The sequence below is a fragment of the Hylaeus volcanicus genome, chromosome 7 (genome assembly GCF_026283585.1).
Source record: "Hylaeus volcanicus isolate JK05 chromosome 7, UHH_iyHylVolc1.0_haploid, whole genome shotgun sequence".
Lineage (NCBI taxonomy): Eukaryota > Metazoa > Arthropoda > Insecta > Hymenoptera > Colletidae > Hylaeus > Hylaeus volcanicus.
The window spans coordinates 12,928,458-12,948,345 of NC_071982.1; the positions used below are offsets into that span (position 1 = coordinate 12,928,458).

General features: G+C 33.6%; 4 protein-coding genes across 8 annotated transcripts in view; 2 read left to right on the forward strand and 2 right to left on the reverse strand.

Annotated features, from left to right (window-relative positions):
• LOC128880370 (uncharacterized) overlaps nt 1-1,469 on the forward strand; it is a 1,684-nt gene extending 215 nt beyond the window's left edge. The window contains exons 2-4 of one of the 4 annotated variants that reach the window (XM_054130389.1): nt 220-679; nt 808-1,100; nt 1,287-1,469. In XM_054130389.1, coding sequence (XP_053986364.1) covers nt 590-679; nt 808-1,100; nt 1,287-1,458 — 555 coding nt within the window. In that variant the 5' untranslated portion in view covers nt 220-589 and the 3' untranslated portion in view covers nt 1,459-1,469. Of the gene's footprint in view, nt 1-10; nt 680-807; nt 1,101-1,286 lie in introns of all 4 variants that reach the window. The other 3 variants (XM_054130388.1, XM_054130390.1, XM_054130391.1) reach the window with 3 other exon arrangements.
• Nucleotides 1,470-1,589: 120 nt separating this feature from the next.
• LOC128880365 (1-acyl-sn-glycerol-3-phosphate acyltransferase gamma-like) lies at nt 1,590-5,293 on the reverse strand. Of its 2 annotated transcripts, none has more exons than XM_054130381.1 (7): nt 4,856-5,293; nt 3,741-4,001; nt 3,368-3,540; nt 3,114-3,275; nt 2,680-3,018; nt 2,382-2,601; nt 1,590-2,299 (listed from the first exon to the last, which is right to left on the reverse strand). In XM_054130381.1, the coding sequence occupies exons 2-7, from the start codon at nt 3,916-3,918 to the stop codon at nt 2,214-2,216; spliced, it is 1,158 nt and encodes a 385-aa protein (XP_053986356.1). In that variant the 5' UTR covers nt 3,919-4,001; nt 4,856-5,293; the 3' UTR covers nt 1,590-2,213. The 2 variants fall into 2 exon arrangements, with proteins under 2 accessions (XP_053986356.1, XP_053986357.1); XM_054130382.1 differs by lacking the exon at nt 4,856-5,293 and adding an exon at nt 4,544-4,794.
• A 58-nt stretch (nt 5,294-5,351) lies between these two features.
• LOC128880369 (uncharacterized) lies at nt 5,352-8,070 on the reverse strand. The gene is made up of 5 exons (XM_054130386.1): nt 7,609-8,070; nt 7,282-7,449; nt 7,124-7,214; nt 6,715-6,946; nt 5,352-6,624 (listed from the first exon to the last, which is right to left on the reverse strand). Exons 2-5 carry the CDS (start codon nt 7,433-7,435, stop codon nt 6,523-6,525), a joined length of 579 nt encoding a protein of 192 aa, XP_053986361.1. The 5' UTR covers nt 7,436-7,449; nt 7,609-8,070; the 3' UTR covers nt 5,352-6,522.
• An 898-nt stretch (nt 8,071-8,968) lies between these two features.
• LOC128879676 (zinc finger protein 729-like) lies at nt 8,969-19,882 on the forward strand. Its single transcript, XM_054129045.1, has 10 exons — nt 8,969-9,630; nt 11,505-11,639; nt 11,786-11,984; nt 12,070-12,227; nt 12,308-12,540; nt 12,628-13,405; nt 13,526-13,788; nt 13,919-14,186; nt 14,275-15,948; nt 16,031-19,882. The coding sequence occupies exons 1-10, from the start codon at nt 9,496-9,498 to the stop codon at nt 18,137-18,139; spliced, it is 5,952 nt and encodes a 1,983-aa protein (XP_053985020.1). The 5' UTR covers nt 8,969-9,495; the 3' UTR covers nt 18,140-19,882.
• The last annotated feature ends 6 nt before the right edge of the window (nt 19,883-19,888 follow it).

Genomic DNA, 19,888 nt, shown 5'->3' on the forward strand with positions numbered 1-19,888 from the left:
ATTTGAGAAGGTTGATCACTCTTCTCTATGTTCTAAAAATGTAATTTATTGTCATCTCAAAATGGTATTATCGTTTGCCATTTGAGAAGGTTGATCGCTCTTCTCTATGTTCTGAAAATGTAATTTATTGTCGTCTCGATATTTCATTATCGTTTGTTTGTTATTTGCAAATTTATCGAACGTTCGATAGATATTTTATAATATCAATTCTAATCGTAGAAAGGGCCTTCATTTGGAAGGGGAAGTTTGAAGAGGGAGGAAACATTAAAGAAAGTAGCTCAAGAGTTACAATGGAGTAGAAACAATACTAAATCGCATAAGAGTTTTGCAAGAGAATCAGTCTCTTTCCTCTTCTTCCTTCTTCCGTATTGAAGCCGCAAAATGCATATTACGTTTCTGGTGAGTCAAGACTTTTTATTTCAAATGTCCTTCAAGCGACTCGTCAATCAATCATTAATGTATCTTTCAATGTTAATTTAAATATTCCTATAAAACATTCATGTTAATTAATGTTTTCTATCCTTTACAAATATTCATATTAGAATATTACAGTCTTTTATTTCCAAAAGCTGTATGTAAATACTAAAAGATGTATGTAAATAGATTGTTAGTCATGAATTTGAAAGCGATGAGCCATAAAGAACGCGTGAAAGCGAGACAAATCAGGATTGAATTTACGGTTCAGAGTACATAATATCTTCTTTATTCTCGGACCTCGTATATCGAACCATTCGATACCAAAATTTAAAACTATACACCCGTTAAATTTTCTCATTTAAATTACTAACAATTTCTTTTTCTTTTCAGCTTCTAACAAATGCAGTCCTCGTATGGGCAACCAACGTTTCCTCGCCAAAAAATCATCGATTTTACGAAAAGGATCAGCAATTGATACCACGCTATAAAAAGGATTCAAAATCCAAGATAAAGAAAGATGTTAAGCTCGCATTGCACGGTTCAAAAGAAAGCAATGAACGTTTGAAAGAAAAAGAATACGTGAATCCTTGGAACTTATCCAAAGAGACTGATAGAATACAATTTCAAATAGAAGGCCACAAAGGACCGCAAACGTACATGTTTGGATTCGATACTGGACACGGGTGAGATATCATTGAATTTTTAAATTAATGCAACTCTACTCGTAGAGATTTGACATAAAATTATTTATTTATTACAAACTCAGCTTAGTTCAGATTTTGTGTACGTATACACATGTTTCGTCATAAATAAAATATTGTATATCCTTATAAGTACTTAACTAACAATACATAATACGTCTTTCTCAGAAAGAATAGACAATATAGACTGGAAGAGAGGCTTCAAGATGGCACGGTCAAAGGACAGTATGGATATTATGATGCGAGAGGGAAATTAAGAACAGTTCAGTATATTGCCAGACCCTTCGAAGGCTACGTGGAAAAACATCATGAAAGTAACACGCGAAAATCAGAAAATTAAACAGGTAATATTCCCTTCTATCAAAGGGTATCATTCATAATTTAAAAAAATTGAAAAGTAATTCCTATAGAATTACGCTCATTTGACAAAATTGAGAAAATCTATACTATGTACTTTAAAAATACAATTAGTAGGATTAAATCATTTATTTAACAAGAACAACGGCTTTACAAGAAAAATAAAAACAAAAAATTTTAAAAATGAATACGAATGTAAATTTGAGTACAGTGTTAGCAAGAAGACTGTTTCAGAAGACATACTCAACGTATGTCGTTACGTACATGTGCGTCTATACATATACTTATATACATACATCCACAGTCATAACATACATCTACTTACAAAAGTATTTGAATGGAAAACGTTAATGTAACATAGATACTTTGATAACAAAATTATTTCCAGTTGCAATTATTTTCTTTATAAAATATGCAATTTTTTAACAAGATTCTTGAATAATCAAATACTAATTTTCGAAACCTTGATTCCGTTTGAAATTCTATTTGTTCGTCCAAGTAGGTACGGAAACTAAAATGAAACTAAAATGAAAAAGTACCATTAACAGTGTAGAACTCAAATACTTTCGCAAGCTATTATAAATGTGTCACGTAAAGTGGTTTTTGTACAGAGACAATCACATGGAATACATTACGCGAAAAGATAACACGATAATACTCATTCGGCAATAGCCTCTGAAGATGTATCGACTTTCTCACGGTGTATTCCTTTTATTATTCATTTTTCTTCCTTTTCTTTTACTTCGATTTTGTATCATCGGCTCCATAAGATGAACTTTTGCTTATTTCAGACATCCCTATCGTTTTTTGCATGAGTACATAAACTGAAACGTAAGATTGCTTTTAGAAGAGCGATATAAATATATAAAATAATATGTATTCAATCTATATTATCAAAATACTTACATAAGAGAAGAATACCGACACCAGTAAACAAATATATCGTCGATCCAGACAAGAACAGTTTGACCAAATAATAAAGCATTGGTACTAAAATTACCACCATCCAAAATATTGTATTTATAAGACTATAACGTCTCCTGGGCACTTGCATACGATCTAGTCTAGGTACACCACTGATCGCAAAGAAGTCACCTGTCTTGATGAAACTCTCCGCCAAACGATCCTAAATAAGAAGAAAACAATTTTACAACTAGATCCAGATTTGCTGATAATATTATGGAAATAATTTTATAAGATCTACCTTTCTTTCATAAAGTTTATATAACCATTCAGCTGCGGCTTCATCACCATCCGGTACTTCTTCCAATGGAATTCTTCGTATTATCATATGGCCCTCGACCCGTTTTCCCAACAATAAGTTTGTTATTGTTGGTTTCACCGGATTATCTTCGTTAAAATGTAATTGGACATCATAAATTGCTGGAAATTTGCCTCGCATGTGCGGTACGCTTGCTGTGAAACCCTTTGTTCGCGGTGTTAAATGGTACTTTAATACTGGAAGACCCTTTTCTTGGGCAAACTTTTGACTGGCTTCTAATTTTCGTTTTGTGAAACGCGTTCCTTCAGCATTCAAAAGTAACTGTGGGGATCATTTCAAAGAAAATAATACTTCAAACATAATTGAAACTCATATAACGATAGTTAAGTGTAAAAGATAACACAAAAGTTAATTACCCATATGCTATCTGGATAATTTCCAAGTTCTGCAATTTGATTACCGATTATTTGTTTATCCTTTTCCCAATTTCTTTCTAAAAATATAGATTCAGCAAATTTGAGTCCCCAACCTAGAGTTGGAATAAATTGTATTGCCTTTTTTGCATATGCTTTGCAATTCTAAAACATGAATATATTTTACAATATATATAACTAAAACTTAAAATTATTCTTTTATATATATAATGATAATGTATGTACATGTAACTTACACCTAGTACTCCAACTCGTTCGCAAAAGACCCATCCAGTGAGCCAGTCTATCTCAAACCTATGGTTCATTAATAGTAACACATGTTCACGACCAAAGTACTTTTCAAAATCTTCTTTCTCCGCATACAATACGAAATCTGACCCAGACCACCATTCTGCCATACATACCATCTCTGAAAATAAAGTTTACAGTTACTTATAATTCGTTTAATGTCTTATAGATTAGATTAAAAAATATCTTAACACTAAAAGTGATATGAAAACCACAAGCCAAAGGAAGTAACATAAAGTTAGCAGAATCAGTTGTATGACCCATATTTTATAATTAAATAAAATGTGAAAATTTTATACACAGGATAAAATATTTACTTACGACTAAAATAAGCATAGCAGAGATAGTAGCCAATCTTCCGATAAAAATATTTGGATAAAGGCCTGAGGCCAAAGTACAAAAGACACTGGAAGAAATTCATTATCACACCCGATGTGAAAAATGTTATAGCAAACATCAGGTGAACTATTGTAGACTCCTTCAGTATCGACAGGTCCATCTTGTTAACTATATTATATGTGGACTCAGTAAAGAAAAAAACATATGTATATATCACTTGTAGATTTTGAATTTTCTTCGTGCCTGAAACAAACAATTAGATTTATCATAAATTTTACATACGATAATAATATAATATCTGCTATACTTTCTTCTTTATATTATGTATCATGATATTTGTTTCAGTTCATCCAAAATGTTCATAAATAATTATGTAAACATATAAGCAACTGGTTTGTTTTTATGTTAAAATAAATGTTACAAAGTGTATGGTATAAGATGAGGAATAATGCATTTAATCAAGTTTTTTTACCATTTTCATTATACATACTTGATGAGGCTTTCATAAATGCATATTCACAAAAAGGAATACTAGAATACGTATGAATAACTTTATATCGGAATGGTCGAATTTTAATAAAAACAATTTTCAAAGTACAAAAGAAAATTACAAAAAGTAAATACAAAAGAAAAATACATCTACTTATCGATAAAAATAAAATAAATAATACATCTTATCGGTATCATGAATCATCGACGAACGATTGTAAAATTTAAACTATTCTTAACATCTGAATTCATTATTTACAAATAACCATTAAAATAAACTATTCAACTTAACCTACTTCCGTAAAAATAGAAACACTTTATCAAAACCTGCGATTCCTGAATAAAAAATGTTATCAAATTATCATTTTACACGTCTCGAATAATAAACTTGTACAATTCAACGAATTAGGAAACATTTCGCTTCGGTAAATCGAACGATACATTAATTACAACAATTTTTTAATAATTTCTTCCACAACAAGTTTTGCATTTCGAAGTTGAATGAAATTGCAAGTAACGCAGAGAAATAAACTTTTATTTTACAATGCACTATTAACAAGATTCAATTTACAGTAATTCGCATGTTTTTTCACGAGAGTCGAACTCACCCGTTTAAAATTATTTCTGGAACCTCGGTGTAACTAACCCTTCCACTCGGAATGTGTCGAGGAATGGTGACATAGACAAAAATGTTGTCAAGAAAATAATTGAGACATGTAACGGGCGTGGATAGAGAGAAATCGGTGAAAATTGATTGGTCAAATAAGGACAGATCTTTGTCATTGGCGGATAATCATCATTCGACGAACAACAAAGTCAGTCCACGTTCAATATAAAGGATTACATAAATTCGTAATTAAGAACGATTACTACACATTCGATTTCTTGATACGGCGTCTCAAACACATCCGAGATAATTCAAATTAAAACTGACGTTAGATAATCAAAAAAAACGTTACTAGATTACTACGAAACAGTTAAACTTGCAGGATTATATACACAAACGTCTTAGTCAATGAAACGCAAATCTCCTGTACTATGGCGTGAGGTCAAAGTCTCGAATGTTTATAGGTGATTGTAGGTAGCGACATCGAGAAGGTGTACAGCTTATTCAGCTATTATAATTATAATTGGCATTGGCTTCATTTATACCGTACTCATTTTTTATACGCAGAACAAAGCACTGCATACTAATTGCGAGCGTTTAATTCGATTCCGTATAACAAGCGCATCAGGTTTAGGAAAAGTACGAATAAGTTGCAAATAAAGTAAACAAGTATACATTACACAATGCAATATATACTTGACATTTTCTGAAAACATGAAATTGGAGCTTGAAAAAAAGTTACACGATTAAAATAATGCTTTTCCTAGATCCATTATTAATAATATTTACTTATTAATGCAAAGGTCTCTCCTTCATAATTGTACTCTTTTTTTCCATAATATGATGTTATGATTTATATTTTATCTAATTTAGCAAATCATATACACCTGTATGATTATTACTAGATTAGTCATTATTTCGATTTGTCAGATACAAATGAATACCTAAATTAAGTATTAGTAATTTCCTTCTTTGGAAAATTTTCAAGAGAGGAAATGAGACAAACATATTAGCAAACTTCAGATTTATTTGAAGCCAAGGGTTTTGCCCATCACTGTAGTTAATTTTCTTTTCACAATTAAGTAGCATCTTGTCTATGGTAAACCATGTGGTTTACATCACATATGTGATGTAATTTACCTATGATAAGTACCAAACCATGTACAATACGTATACTTCGTTACGTATGAAACTCATGGGTCACAGTGTAAAGTCTTTGTTTGGATTTTGAAACTTCAAGGGCATTCATCATTTTATTTCAAAAGCGAAACTCGAAAATAAAAAAGACAGGGGTATAAGCATAGTGTCCTTGAAGAACTCCTTAGCTCAACAAGGACTTCAAGTCATTATAGAATCAGAGCAGACTCTGATAATATTATAAACAAGAGTAATGATATCTTCAGCCATCGTCTTTTTGTCTACTCAGTCAATTAATAATGTCATTTGCTTGAAACGTGGTAAAATTTAAATGGATATCGATATAAATTCGGTAGAATCGAACCTCCTTTATTTACTTTAATTTTAAAATTTATAGACAAAAAACATTGATAAGAAATAAACAAATGACAGCTTGGGAATAATTTTCCTGGCTATTATTACTAGACTATTATTACTAGATTTAAATAGGATTGCTTGTTTATTATTTATAAATTGCTTACATCAAAGTAATCATCTCATACATATCTTTAATAATACAAGTGATACTAAACCTACTCCACTAATTAGAAAATACAGTCGATGGTTTTTGTCGTGTTTTGGTTTCCCTCTTGACTGCAAAAAACGAATAAAAATTCATTATATGTATATAACATATGTTAGTATATTAACAGTTCATCAGGATATTATTTTTAGAATCTTTACCCTTAAAATTAATTTTTCCAGTTTAGAAAGATTTTGTATCACTTCATCTAATTCTGCCAATGTTGCATTTGCAGAAATTGATAATACGTCAGATGCGCTTAAACATTTGTTGGGATCCACAAAAATGTTAATTCTCTCTTTCACAAGCCTTAATCTACAATAAGCTACAAATGCTTGTATTAGAGATATCTGTTGCTCTGTGTGCTTAATTATCTCAAGACAATGCTGAAGTCTAAAAAGTTTACAAGTCTTAATCAGTTGTTTTTATGTCAAGGCCTATCCGACAAATAATATAATAAAACACTTGTATCTAAACATAGAAGCATACAGAATTTCTTTATTATTTTAGATTATTTTTACTATAATGACATACTTATTTCAAATGGAATAACTCATTACAAATTATTACCTGTCCGAAGTATTTGTTATTACAGTGCCAGATCTGTTCCTTCTTACATTTAAAGAATTCCTAATTTCCTCAGCCTTAACAGGATCGACTCCTGTATCAAGATTAATTAATTTTATTTAATTTCTTTAAAGCTGTATATCCAAATTTATTTAAGTTACCTAACATTATCAATTCCTGTGTACTGAGTTCATGCAACGTATCAGTTGATATATTTCTTTTCTTGCATTCTGGTATTAATTCAGGTACACCCAAACCACGCAATAGGGTAGCTGTTTGTTTATTAAAACTAAGAGGATCAGAGAAGTTATCCATGTTTTCAAATAACACTGAAAGTTACAAATTCAAAGGTCTCTAATAATTGTACAAATAAAAGAATTGCAAATTATATTTTCTAACTTGTAAACATTTTGTTTAAGAATACACAGAAGAAAGAAACAGAAATGTAAACATTGTGAGGTAGCATTATTTAAATAATTCATACGTACATAATACAACCGAGTAGCCGGTTTTTACCGTTCGAGGAAAATACTAGTGGTTGCTTAGCTAAAACGCTTGATGGCGTTACTATGACTAGTTTGTGGTTATTGTATTTCCAAACAAAAATTTCATGTAATATTTTTCATTCATCTTGCATGAGATCTTCCTTTTGATTATATTATGATTAATGGAGCAGCATGTATAGATGTATATGGTATATTTCATGAGATGAAATTTAATGTAAACAGGTCACAGAGACAAAATTGGTTTGCAACTTCGACACGACGCTGTGGCTAGGGCTATTTCGTAGATTGATGCGTGGTAAATCAAAATTTTATTTTTATTATTTGATACCTTAAATATTTTCTTCCGATGATGTAAAATATATTAATAATTATATATAGAATTGCAGGATAGTTCCAAATAGTTCGTTGCTATATTGCTTTTAAATTTTTCTGAATTTATAACTACACTCTTGGTCAAAAGATCAAGAATGTCATCTCATCACAATGTATATGAAATCCAATGAGATCTAATTACAGAATTATTATTATTATTTTTTTTACAGAATGTATTATTGATTTAAATTAATTATAGATGAATATTATGGTCGAGTTAGGTTAAATTGTTGATATAGGTATATATATATGTGTATGTACTAAACAAAGTATGTCATTATATACAAAATATCGGGAAATATAATTTAGTTATTAATACAGAGTATGAGATACAGAAATCTGTGAAAGCAATAATAGATAATAGTAAAACATTGATAACGAAAGGGTGATTGAACTACAGCATATGAAGGAATTAAAAGTAGTCAAATTAAGGTTAGGTTTTCTTTTATTTTTGTACAACTCGTGATAAGAGTATATACGATAGTTTGCCAAATCCAACAAAATATAAGTCATATAATTACTTTATTTGTATTTCATTTGTATTTTTTACAAATTTCATACGTTCGACGTAAACGCAGTCGAATTAAATATCGATATGGTAACTTTAGTTTACATATTAAAAATAAATACAAGGTGTTCCAAAAATGTTGTAACACCTTGAAAGGGGTGGTTCGGGAGGTGATTTGAAACAACTTTTTTCTTAGCGAAAATGTTGTCCGAGACTTCGTTGAGGAGATATTAACGGAAAACACTGACCAATCAGAGCGCGAGTATGCCAGTGGAGCGCTCGCGGTAGCGTAGGCTACGCGCTCCCCGGACCAATCGGAGCGCGAGTATGCCAATGGAGCGCCCGCTGATTGGTCAATGTTTTCCGTTAATATCTCCTCAACGAAGCCCCGGACAACATTTTTGCTAAGGAAAAAGTTGTTTCAAATCACCTCCCGAACCACCCCTTTCAAGATGATACAACATTTTTCAGACACCCTGTACAGCGAAAATCAGTGAAAACAAATTTAGTAACTAGATAAACAGGAACCAATCGGTTCATGTTTGCCGCGAACGTTACGTTCATTGTAAACGCCCAATGAAGCGGCAGAAATGAATTCGATATGAACGGGCCTTATACAAGGCCAAAATACAATTCGCGGTTTCTAAAGTATCAAAAAATTACTGGATATCTGCCGCGAAGCGCAAGATACCTAGCGACATGGAGGAGGTCGTGCTCGACAGGACCGACGAAACAAGTGTCTGTGTACAAGATGGCGGCGCCCGGGGCCTTAACTGTCGTGAAAATCGCCAGGAAGTAACCCGTAAACGGAAGCCGCGCGGTGTCGCAGCGAGCCGCGGATCCCCGCTCCGAAGGATGTGATCCGAGGAAGAAGAAGAAGAAGGCCGAGTCCGGGCCAGAGGAGCCTTTTTCTACACTGCCACGAGGAAATTCGGATTATCCAAATTCCTCGGGCCAGTATCGTGATCCTCTTCGTGGCCACGCCGACGATGGAGCCCAGGGAACGCTACCAGGAGCTCTGCAGACTTTGCGCATCCTACGACGCCGTCAAGATGGACATCTTCGGTCAAGAGGGCAAGAGTAGACAGCTCGTTGACAAGATACAAGCCTGTCTACCCTTTCAGGTTCGTCTTCCTCTATCTACGTGATTACACGTTACCTCTGCATGGAACTTACTCTCGTTTCGTGTCAAGTTGTTGTTTCGGAAATAATCTCCTCTTTTCGACGTGAAAACCTTCTCGTTCGTTTGTACTCGATTTGTATCTGACAAATACGTTTTCTCGCGGAAAAGCACTCTTCGACGTATTTTTTTACGTGTAGCGCTTGGTAGTTTTACGTTTGAAGCCTTTGCATACAGTTTTTGCCGCTTCAGATGCATTCAAATTAATTTTAAAAATTTGATTGATTCTGTGGGTTTTTCTGCATCTTTTTGGAATGTATTTACTTGACCTCTTTCTTTGCATATACTTCATAATATTTATGTTAATACTAATTAAATTTTGTACGTTTCGAAAAAGCAAGCATTACAAATTAATAATTTGTTACAAAGAAGGCTTTGCATACAGTTTTTGGCTCTTCAGATGCATTCGAATTAATTTTAAAAATTCGATTGAATCTGTGGGTTTTTCTGGATCTTTTTTTGAATGTATTTACTCGACCTCTTTCTTTGCATATACTTCATAATATTCGTGTTAATAGTAATCAAATTTTGTACGTTTCGAAAAAGCAAGCATTATAAATTAATAAACGTATTAATTTGTTCTCGTTTTATTTTTCGATTTACTTTCTTTTACTTTAAATCTCTTTTTAAACATTTTTCATTGCCCCTTTTTAAGATGGATTATTTAACGCAATTTTATTGTGCTAACATTAATGTATAACTTTTATGACAGAATATTTTCGTACTGCATCTCTTGATATGTGTTTACATTTTTCAGCTGTAACATTATATATTTTGACTCAATGAGTATAATGTTTCATAATGTTTCATGTTATTAACAGTAGTAACATGTGTTTTCAAGAGTTATATAAATACATACATGTAAACATTTTGAATGTTTGAACGAATGTAAATACTTTCAAAAAAATAATGTGAAAGTTGAACAAACTATTTTGATTCTAAAAACCCTATGTACAAGATTCGTAATTTAATGTTCCATTATGCGATACTCTTATCATTCTAATAGTCTTTTTTAATACATTTTTATTTTAATTAGAATATTATTATTTTCATGTGACATACATTATTCAACTTATTGATATAGAACCGTGTAACTTTTCTTGATTCAACTGTTTTGTTTTTCTTCTATCTATTTCTTAATTGGAATCATTGGAATAATCAAAGACGTTATGCATTTTATACTAATTTGTTTTTGTAAACATGTAAGATCACTAAAATTACTTTCCTTATTATACAAAAAAAATGAATTAATTCCAATTAATTTTTCTATCAATCTTTATTATTTCATATTAAATGAAACTGTAGTCAACAAAATCAATAACAGTTTATTTCAAGTATCTCAAAACCAATCATCAAATACTTTTTATCTTGTTAGACTCATTTATACCTTACCGATTTAACAAGTTAAATATAATTAAACACAATTAACCTATTATATAAGAAATTATGTACTAACTAATATATAATAAGAACGTAAAGTAATTCAAAATATAAATTAATACTTTTAAACTATATTACTTACTCATTAAATGCATAAGAATTCTCTTTTTGTATATAGTTATATAATTCTTAGTTGTGTCAATTACATCATAGTCAAATACATCATTATTCATTATTCAAAGAATGTTCCTGACAATTCTTTCATTATTCATGTCAAATGGAATTCATTGTTTAATAACATTGTTTGTATTTTATAATAATTCTGATTGTGAGTGTCTTTATTATTTTTTAGTTCACTGAACTCATTTACATATTAACTGTACTTTTACTTAATTTGTCTAGAGAATATAATGTTAATATTTAAATATTTAATTACAGATTACAGAAGATGATCGCCTACCAAAATGCCTCTGTTACCGGTGCACGTACAATTTGGAAAATTTCTACGATTTTAGAACAGCATGCGTCAATGCGGTGGCCCTCTTGGAAAGATGTTTACCACCCTCAGAATCGGTAAAATTCTATTAAACTGCATTATTTCAAAAGTGTACTTCATTAGTTCACACTAAAGTGAACATAATTATACAAAATGCAGATTTTATCGATTTCATAATTTCTAAATAATATAACAATAACGAGCATTTCACGTTTTCTTTTAGGGTGCAGGTGTTACAACCACCATAACTAGTTGCAACGATTTACAGTTGCTGAAGAGAAAGGAAAGTATGCCAATGTTAATTCCAGAGGCTCCTGTTGTGAATCCAAATGCTGCCTTAGGCACACCACCTAGATTAAATTCTGATGGAGAGGCTGATCACGAGACCGAAGAAATTGTTGACAATAGTGGCACGGATGAAGGTACTTTGATATTTTAATCTTTCAAAAATTAATCAATTATACCTGAAACGAAATAGAAGAAAATTCTTTCATTTTTCTGTTTCAGCCACGATAGTGGACGATTCTGAGGATCGTCGTTCAGAAGAGTATGAAATGGATATGGAAACAAATCCAAGCGACTTTTTGGAAATGACTTCGATAGTCGCGGAAGAACCTGCAGAATCAGAATTAAGACATCAAGAACTTCCTAATAGCTTACCAGAGGTATGATATTTAAATCATTGTCCTTGAATTGTCGAAATGTTTTGAACGATGGAAACATAATCGATGATTTATTATTACAGCACACATCCCAACAACATGAAGTTTATGTTTGTTCCTTGTGTAACAAAGCATTCAGTTCAAAGGGCCATTTATCTTTGCATGCACGTATCCACGTTGGAGCTGGTGATGTGATTGGTGAAAAAGTTCTTACGGATGATCACACTTCGTATAAGAGACCTTATCAGTGTGATCTTTGCCATAAATCTTATTCGACCGGAAAGCACCGCTGGGGCCATGTATCAACGACTCATAGGTTTGTTTTTAATTATAAATGTATTAGAATGTATTTATTATTTTTAATAATGTAATAATATTGATGATATAATAATTTTTGTATTAGAGGCCACCCAGCTGTGACATGCGGTTATTGTTCACGGATTTATTCGACCCGAAAAAATTTGGAAGAACATATAACATCGCGTCATGCCGGTCTTCCTGCGCCCACGGAGGTTCCAGTGAACAATTCCTATCGTCCAGAAAACAGATGTCAGTGCAACGCCTGTGGAAAAATTTGTATGGATGCTATGGAATTGAATCTTCATGGAAGGATCTGCATCGAAGAACAGAGATTAGATCACTTGGCGAAAAGTAAGAGTAGGGATAATAAAATTGTGGATAGTTCTGAAGCGTCAAGTATCGGTAGCGATGATGATAGCAAAGACTATAGGAGTGCAGAGGCAAAGCTGGCTAAAAATCCTCAATTGACAATTCTGAAACAAGCATTAACAAAAGGAGATAATCTTAAACGAGATCTCGAAGACAAGTTCACAACAAATTGTAAACCAAAAAAGCTGCCAAAAACAGAAAGCACAGATATAAGAAATGACAGAAAATGGTACTGTGAATCTTGTCCTCAACTTTTCACCTCGATCGATGATTTGAAGGAACACGAAGCAATTCACGATGCTGATAAGCCATTCATCTGCATTCTGTGTAAAAAAGATTTTGTTCTCAAATCTTCTTTAAGCAGACATATTCAAACGTTACACGGCGTTGATCCATGTCCTATCGTAGAAAGCGATAAGTGTTTAAAGAAAAATGTATTACGGAATTGGAACGAATCTATAGATGTTGATTACGAGGGAAAGACTTCTTCTGAATTCCCGTTATCTCCAGAGGTATAGTTTTTAAGAAAGCTTTCCTTTATATTTGTATGAGACGCGATACGTATGAAAATTTCCTTTGTAGAGATTACACGATTTACTTTACACATATTTTATTTTTTTGTTTAATTTTAGACAAATGTTAAAAACGAGGAAGAGGATCGCGAGAGTAGCCAAGAGAACCTTATCGAAATTGAAACTGTGTTCGTTTGCGAAATCTGTACTCGCGACTTTAATGATCGCGCATCTCTTTGGCTTCACATTCGAGCTACTCACAAAGAATTCGCAGCGTTTGCATGTGGCGTTTGTTTGAAGATCTGTGCAGACAACACGCAACTTTTGAATCACGTGAACATGTATCACGGTGGTTCAAAATTATTACTTTCTGAGCAAAGAAGGTATATCCATAATATTGTATATCGTTTATAATATTTCTTTTACATAAGGATATAGCTTTCATACAAATTGTTGTTACATTCACATTTTTAGTCATTGTTTATACAATTGATTTCTTTTTATAACTCGTAGGTATAGCTGTACGATTTGTGGTAGGCAGCACGATTCTAGAAAAAAATTGATCGCGCATGTGTCTATACATAACGTAGATCCAAATTACGATCCTGCTACCTTCGTTCAGTTGAATAGTAATTATTACGGAGAGAATATAAATGGCAACGAATCTGTCGAACAAGTGCTTGATTACGATGAAGATGGAGACAAAGTAGACTGTTATATTTGTTATAAATCATTCCCTAACGAGGATCATTTAATTCGGCATCAAAGAAATGCACACAGGGTAAGAACATTTTAAAATATTAAAACTATATTTAATTTATTGTTTTCTTCTTTATAAATCATTAATTATCTATTTTACAATCTTTCAGTCGGAACAACTAATACCGACAGGAGACTCTGTGAATACGTCCAATTTAAATGGAGGTGGAAACAGAGCCGGATACCATCTATTTTTTGTTTGCGAACTTTGCGGCAGCTCGCACCCTAGTAAATGGGAACGTTGGTTACACGTTAGCTCCTCCCACAGCAACGAACCAGCCATTAAATGTGATCGTGAAGATTGTGGTAAAATCTTTGCGACGAAGTCTCTCAGGAACGATCACATTCAACATCATGCAATTCAAGGCTCGTCCCCGAATACCTGCGAAATTTGCGGTAAACTTTGGGGTAGTAGAGTGGATTACTGGAAACATGTCATGGGCGTTCATTCAGACACTGTTCCATTGATTTGTGGGGTTTGCCTGAAAGTGTTTCCAAACGTGTTACAATTAAGTACTCACGTTAAATCGAAGCATTGGCCTTTAACGAACGGCGATTTTAGTTGCGACATATGTGGAAGGCCGTATTCGAATAAATCCAAAATGTCTAGACATAGAAAAATTCATGGTTTCGAGGAAGCTTGCAATAACGGAATGGAAAACAACGAACACAAAGCGGACGGACGAATCAGAGAAACCGAATTAAGCTGCGAGCTTTGCACAGATTTGAAGTTCACTAGTTTAGAAAAATTGTGTAATCATAGACGAGTCGTTCACGGACTTTTCCCTTGCGATCTCTGCAATAAATGCTATGGAAGAACTTCTCACTTATGGAAACACGTGAACAGGGTGCACAAAGGCCACGAGGACGTAACCTGTCCTTATTGCTTGAAAACTAGCGCGTCGAAGGATCACTTGGCTGCTCACATTTCAAAGATTCATAGATACGAACCGGATTCTAGAAAAGACGGGAAAGACAGTCGGCAGTTTAAAACGGAGGAAGTTAGTTTGCATTATTGCGAGAAATGTAATAAGGGATTTCACAAGCGGTACCTTTTGCGTAGACATATGAAGGGATGTCAGAATTATAGGAAAGATCCTGGAGCGTTGCTAACGAGATGTAGAGCTTGCGAAAGAATATTTAAGGATCGTGCCAGTTTACAAAAACACATTGAGAATCATCATAGTACGTACACTTGTCATCTTTGCAACGAGACGATCACCTCGAAATTAGGCATTATGACGCATAATAGAGTGAAACATATGGATCACCCGGATTTGACCTGCAATTTTGGAGCTTGTAAAAAGTTGTTCAGAACAAAGGAAGATCTAGAAGCCCACAGGAAGGACCATAGGTATCATACGAATCCTGACGTTTGTGACTTCTGTGGCGACACCGTTGAAAATAAACTTAAATTAAAAATGCATGTGTTGTCCCTTCATCGCAATGAGATTGGTGTTTCTTGTGGAGTATGCTTAATCCCAATGAAGGATCCGAAAGAACTTAAAAGTCACGTAGAAGAGGTCCATTCCAGTGTTCTTTCGAAACCCAACACCTGTCAAGTCTGTGGGAAACAGTATGCTTCGAAATGGAAGGCTTTCGATCATACTAAAAAGTGCCATGGGAAAGTATTTCGGACATGTAAACAATGTTTAGCTGTCTTTACAGAAGATTCCGCTATTAGAGATCATTATGAAACTGTACATAATGTCCCAAAAGATCAGCTTGCTGCATTCGAGTATAGACTAGATATTGGATCGAAAAATGAAGATTTTGAAATGGAGGTAAGTTAATAATAGTTTGTAGAGTAACTTGTTATTTTAATTTAAAGAGAATCAATAAAAAGTAATACTTGTTGTTTCGTAGTCCCCTGACATCATTGTTAAAGAAGAACCAGATGATATGGAGTATGATGCGGATCTTTGCGACGAGGATTCCAGTGATTCGAAAAGAAAAAGATCCTTAACGGATACCTTTGATTGCGAGATGTGTCCGGAAATGTTCGTAAACGTCGATGCTCTTTCGAAACATTATCGTAATATGCATAACACCGATCCAGAAAGAATGTTTAAGAGGTTAAAACAGGAAGAGCAGAGAAGAATGCGTGGAAAAATGAGTTTTATTTGTAAAAATTGCAAGAGACAGTTCTGCACAAAGACGCTATATTGGAGCCACGTTGCGACTTGCAGGAGAAATATCATGCGAAAAGAAGTGGAACTGTTACCTTTGCGAAACGACATTTTGGACAATCGAGAAGAAATTTTGAAAAATAATAATCAAATTAAAAAAGAAGAACCTACGTCAGATTTGAATATTCCCGACTTCAACCTTTTTGAAGATATCAATCTTCAACTGTCTGGTCAGAGACCTCTTCCAAATCTCATGCCACTTTCTCAGAGGGTGAAGTCTTCGATAAAGTGTTCGAGAAAGGATTCCAGAAAAGTTTACGATGAATCAACTAATACAGAATGTGCCTGCGAGGTATGTGGAAAACAGTGGCCAGCGAAGAAACACTTATGGCAACACCTTATTCGGTTTCATCGAGCAGAAGCTGCTGTCACTTGTGGAGTGTGCCTGAAACTTTGCAAAGATTATGACGATCTAGCAGAGCATTTGAAAGCTATGCACGAAGCAATATTGTCGTGCGAGGGAAACAATTTTACGTGTAAAACGTGTGGCAGGTACCACAACGCGCGCAGCAAGTTACTACTACACACAAGTATTCACATTGGGCATGCGAGTAATGGAACTACGTGTCCAAAATGTCACAAAAATGTCACCGACGAAACGGATCATTCTAATACATGTTCTGGGAAGACGGAAGAAGAAGAGGAGGAGGAAGAAGAAGATGAACATTTGAAGAACGAACAAAAGCCAGAAGGAAGTCTAATAGCGGACGATGGAGTAATCGAAGAAGTGGAGGAAGGAGAGTTCGAATCTGAAGCAGAAGAAGCAGACACCGAAGAATCAGAAAGCGATAGTAGTTCCGAAGGTGAAGAAGAAAATGATTCCGAAGGTGAATCCAGAGCTACCGGGGAAATCACTTATAATTCCGAGAGCGAAGATTCCGAAGAATTAGATAATTTGGAAATGGAAGAAAAGAACATGCAGTGTTTCACTTTGGAACACCTTCAGGAAGCCAAAAGCACAGAAGCAGAGAAAAACGAAGAAGATCTGTCGGACGACGATGGGCCTCCAATTCTCAGTCCCATAATGCCTCTGCTTCCAGAAAACATATCCAACGAACAATCGAGAGGTCACAAACTCGATACAATAGTATCTGTTACCGAAAATAGGGTAGAATTATGCAATTTATCCGAAATGCAACATCAGTCTTCTCTGAAATCAACGAATTTTTATGGGAAAGGTACGTCTACCAATGAGTCTTTGGATTTTGGCTCTGAAACATTTATAAACCGAAGCGACGAAGACTTTGAAGATACGAAACATGACTTTGATGAAAATTCTATCGAAGAAAGTAAGGACAACGAAGAAATGGGGGAGAATGAAGAAAATGAGAGCAACGAGGCACACGAAGAAATGGAAGATAACGAAGAGAATAACGATGTAGAGGAAAATGAAGATAGCGAAGAAAGCGATAGCGAAAAAGACAAAGACAGCGAAAATGATGATAGCGAGGGAAGCGAAGAGAGCGAGGAAAATGAAGAGCACGAAGAGCATGAGGACAATGAAGAGCACGAAGAACATGAGGAACATGAAGAACATGAAGAGCGTGATGACAGCGAAGAACACGAAGAGCACGAGGAAAATGAAGAAAGCGAAGAAAATGACGATAACGTAGAAAGCATGCAGTTGGATGATCTGCAAGGTGCTGTTTTGATGGTGACCGAAGGAAATCAAATACTGATTCAACAAGATATATCAGAGGATGAAAATGAGAACACAAATCAGGAATACGTCTATTCCGCGTTTGCGTACAGTTCCGAGGATGACAGCGATGACGAAAGGAAATGAGTGCCAAATTGTGATTATTTAATCTGAAAAATTGTAAGATGAAAAGAGTTGTTACATGTTTCGAAAAATGAAGAATACGTGGAAATAAAACGTAAAGCGTAAAATGCATCATAAGAAATATAATAGAATATAGAATACAGAATATCAGGATTTCAAATTAATTGGAACACTTACGTTGTTTATTAAATTAAAAACAGGTTATAGAAACACGAATAGAAATATTTACGTATATTACAACGAGGAATATACACTTAGCGAAGATTAGTGTCATACTAGAGATTCGTTAAAAATATTGATCTACGATGCCCACGTATTCTTAAAATGTATCAAAGGTAATCGGGATTTGTAATGCTTTATTCTGTATAAAAGAAAGAAAACAGAGATTGACTATTACGTGATATGTACCTTGGAATTACCGAAAATTCATGCCGATGCGCGATGTTACGATAACTTGTAAATATGTTAGATTAAGTGATAAAATTAGCTTTCGCAAACTTTCTGGTAGGGGACCGTTCTTTCATTATGTCAAGTAGTTAGAAAGAGGGATATCAGTGACATTTGTAATAGGGACGTTATAAGGATATCAATGAGTTTAATGTAGGATGAGAAGGGAGTAAACTAACAATGAACGCAATGAACACGAAGGGGGAGGAATAAAGTAGAGTAAAACCGACCAAAATCAGTGTGATGTAATAAAAGAACAACCCCTAAGTCTCTGGGACAGGGATGGCCGACTCGTTACTCTATGCTAGCTTTATGCTAGCTTATAAGATATAATAAAAAACTGAATGTTCTAAAAAATTTGGTTCATTTAACTAATGCACATTATTGTGCACTTGTATCTTAAAGCTACTACTACATTAAATTTCAATTGTACTATTTACAATTATGCACAAAAAAAAAAAAACGTTGAATATTAACGCAAGACACAAATAACAATTGGTCATCTCTGTCTCAGGCAATTTATTTAAGTTCTTACCGATTTCGATTTCGATTTTGCAGCACAGATCCGACTCGACCTCGATTAATTTGAGGTAATTCGATCGGTATCGATATCTGATTTTTCCAAAATTTCTTTCTATAAACGTTTCCAAGCGAAAATAGTACAAAGATAGCAATATGCAGAATTATCGTAATGTTAGATAAATAATTAACGCATAATAACAAAAAGAAATTTGTGAAATTCTACTAAATTTTAAGCGAATCCTTTTATATGTAGTATCGAACATTCGTTTCAAATATACAATACTGTATTTGTTACACTGTTATACATATCTAAGTTGATGATCTATTACTATTACAACACTACTACTACTACTACTACTACTATTATTATTATTATTATTATTATTATTATTATTATTATTATTTCGGTATTATATTAATATCGATTCGATTGAATCTACCACAGGAAAATTTCAAAAATCGGATGATGAAGCAACAGAAACAACTTAGTGTATATAGTAGTAATGTAAGTAATTTCGTGTACAGCTACGTTATACTATACAAAAAACAAGGGACATGTTTGTATGCGTGTATGGAAGCATGACGATTGCATGAAAGAAAGGAAAGGCCAGCTTCTATTACTTTTTTACTATCGAACGTTGCGAATGTTTAAGAAGAAACTGATAATCGGTTCTGTTTCCCAATAAAAGTGTTCAATAATTATATACGTATATATAAATTACATTCTTGTTGATTATATTGAACACTTTCTTTCCTCAGTTTCTTTAACAAACGTCGGTTCTG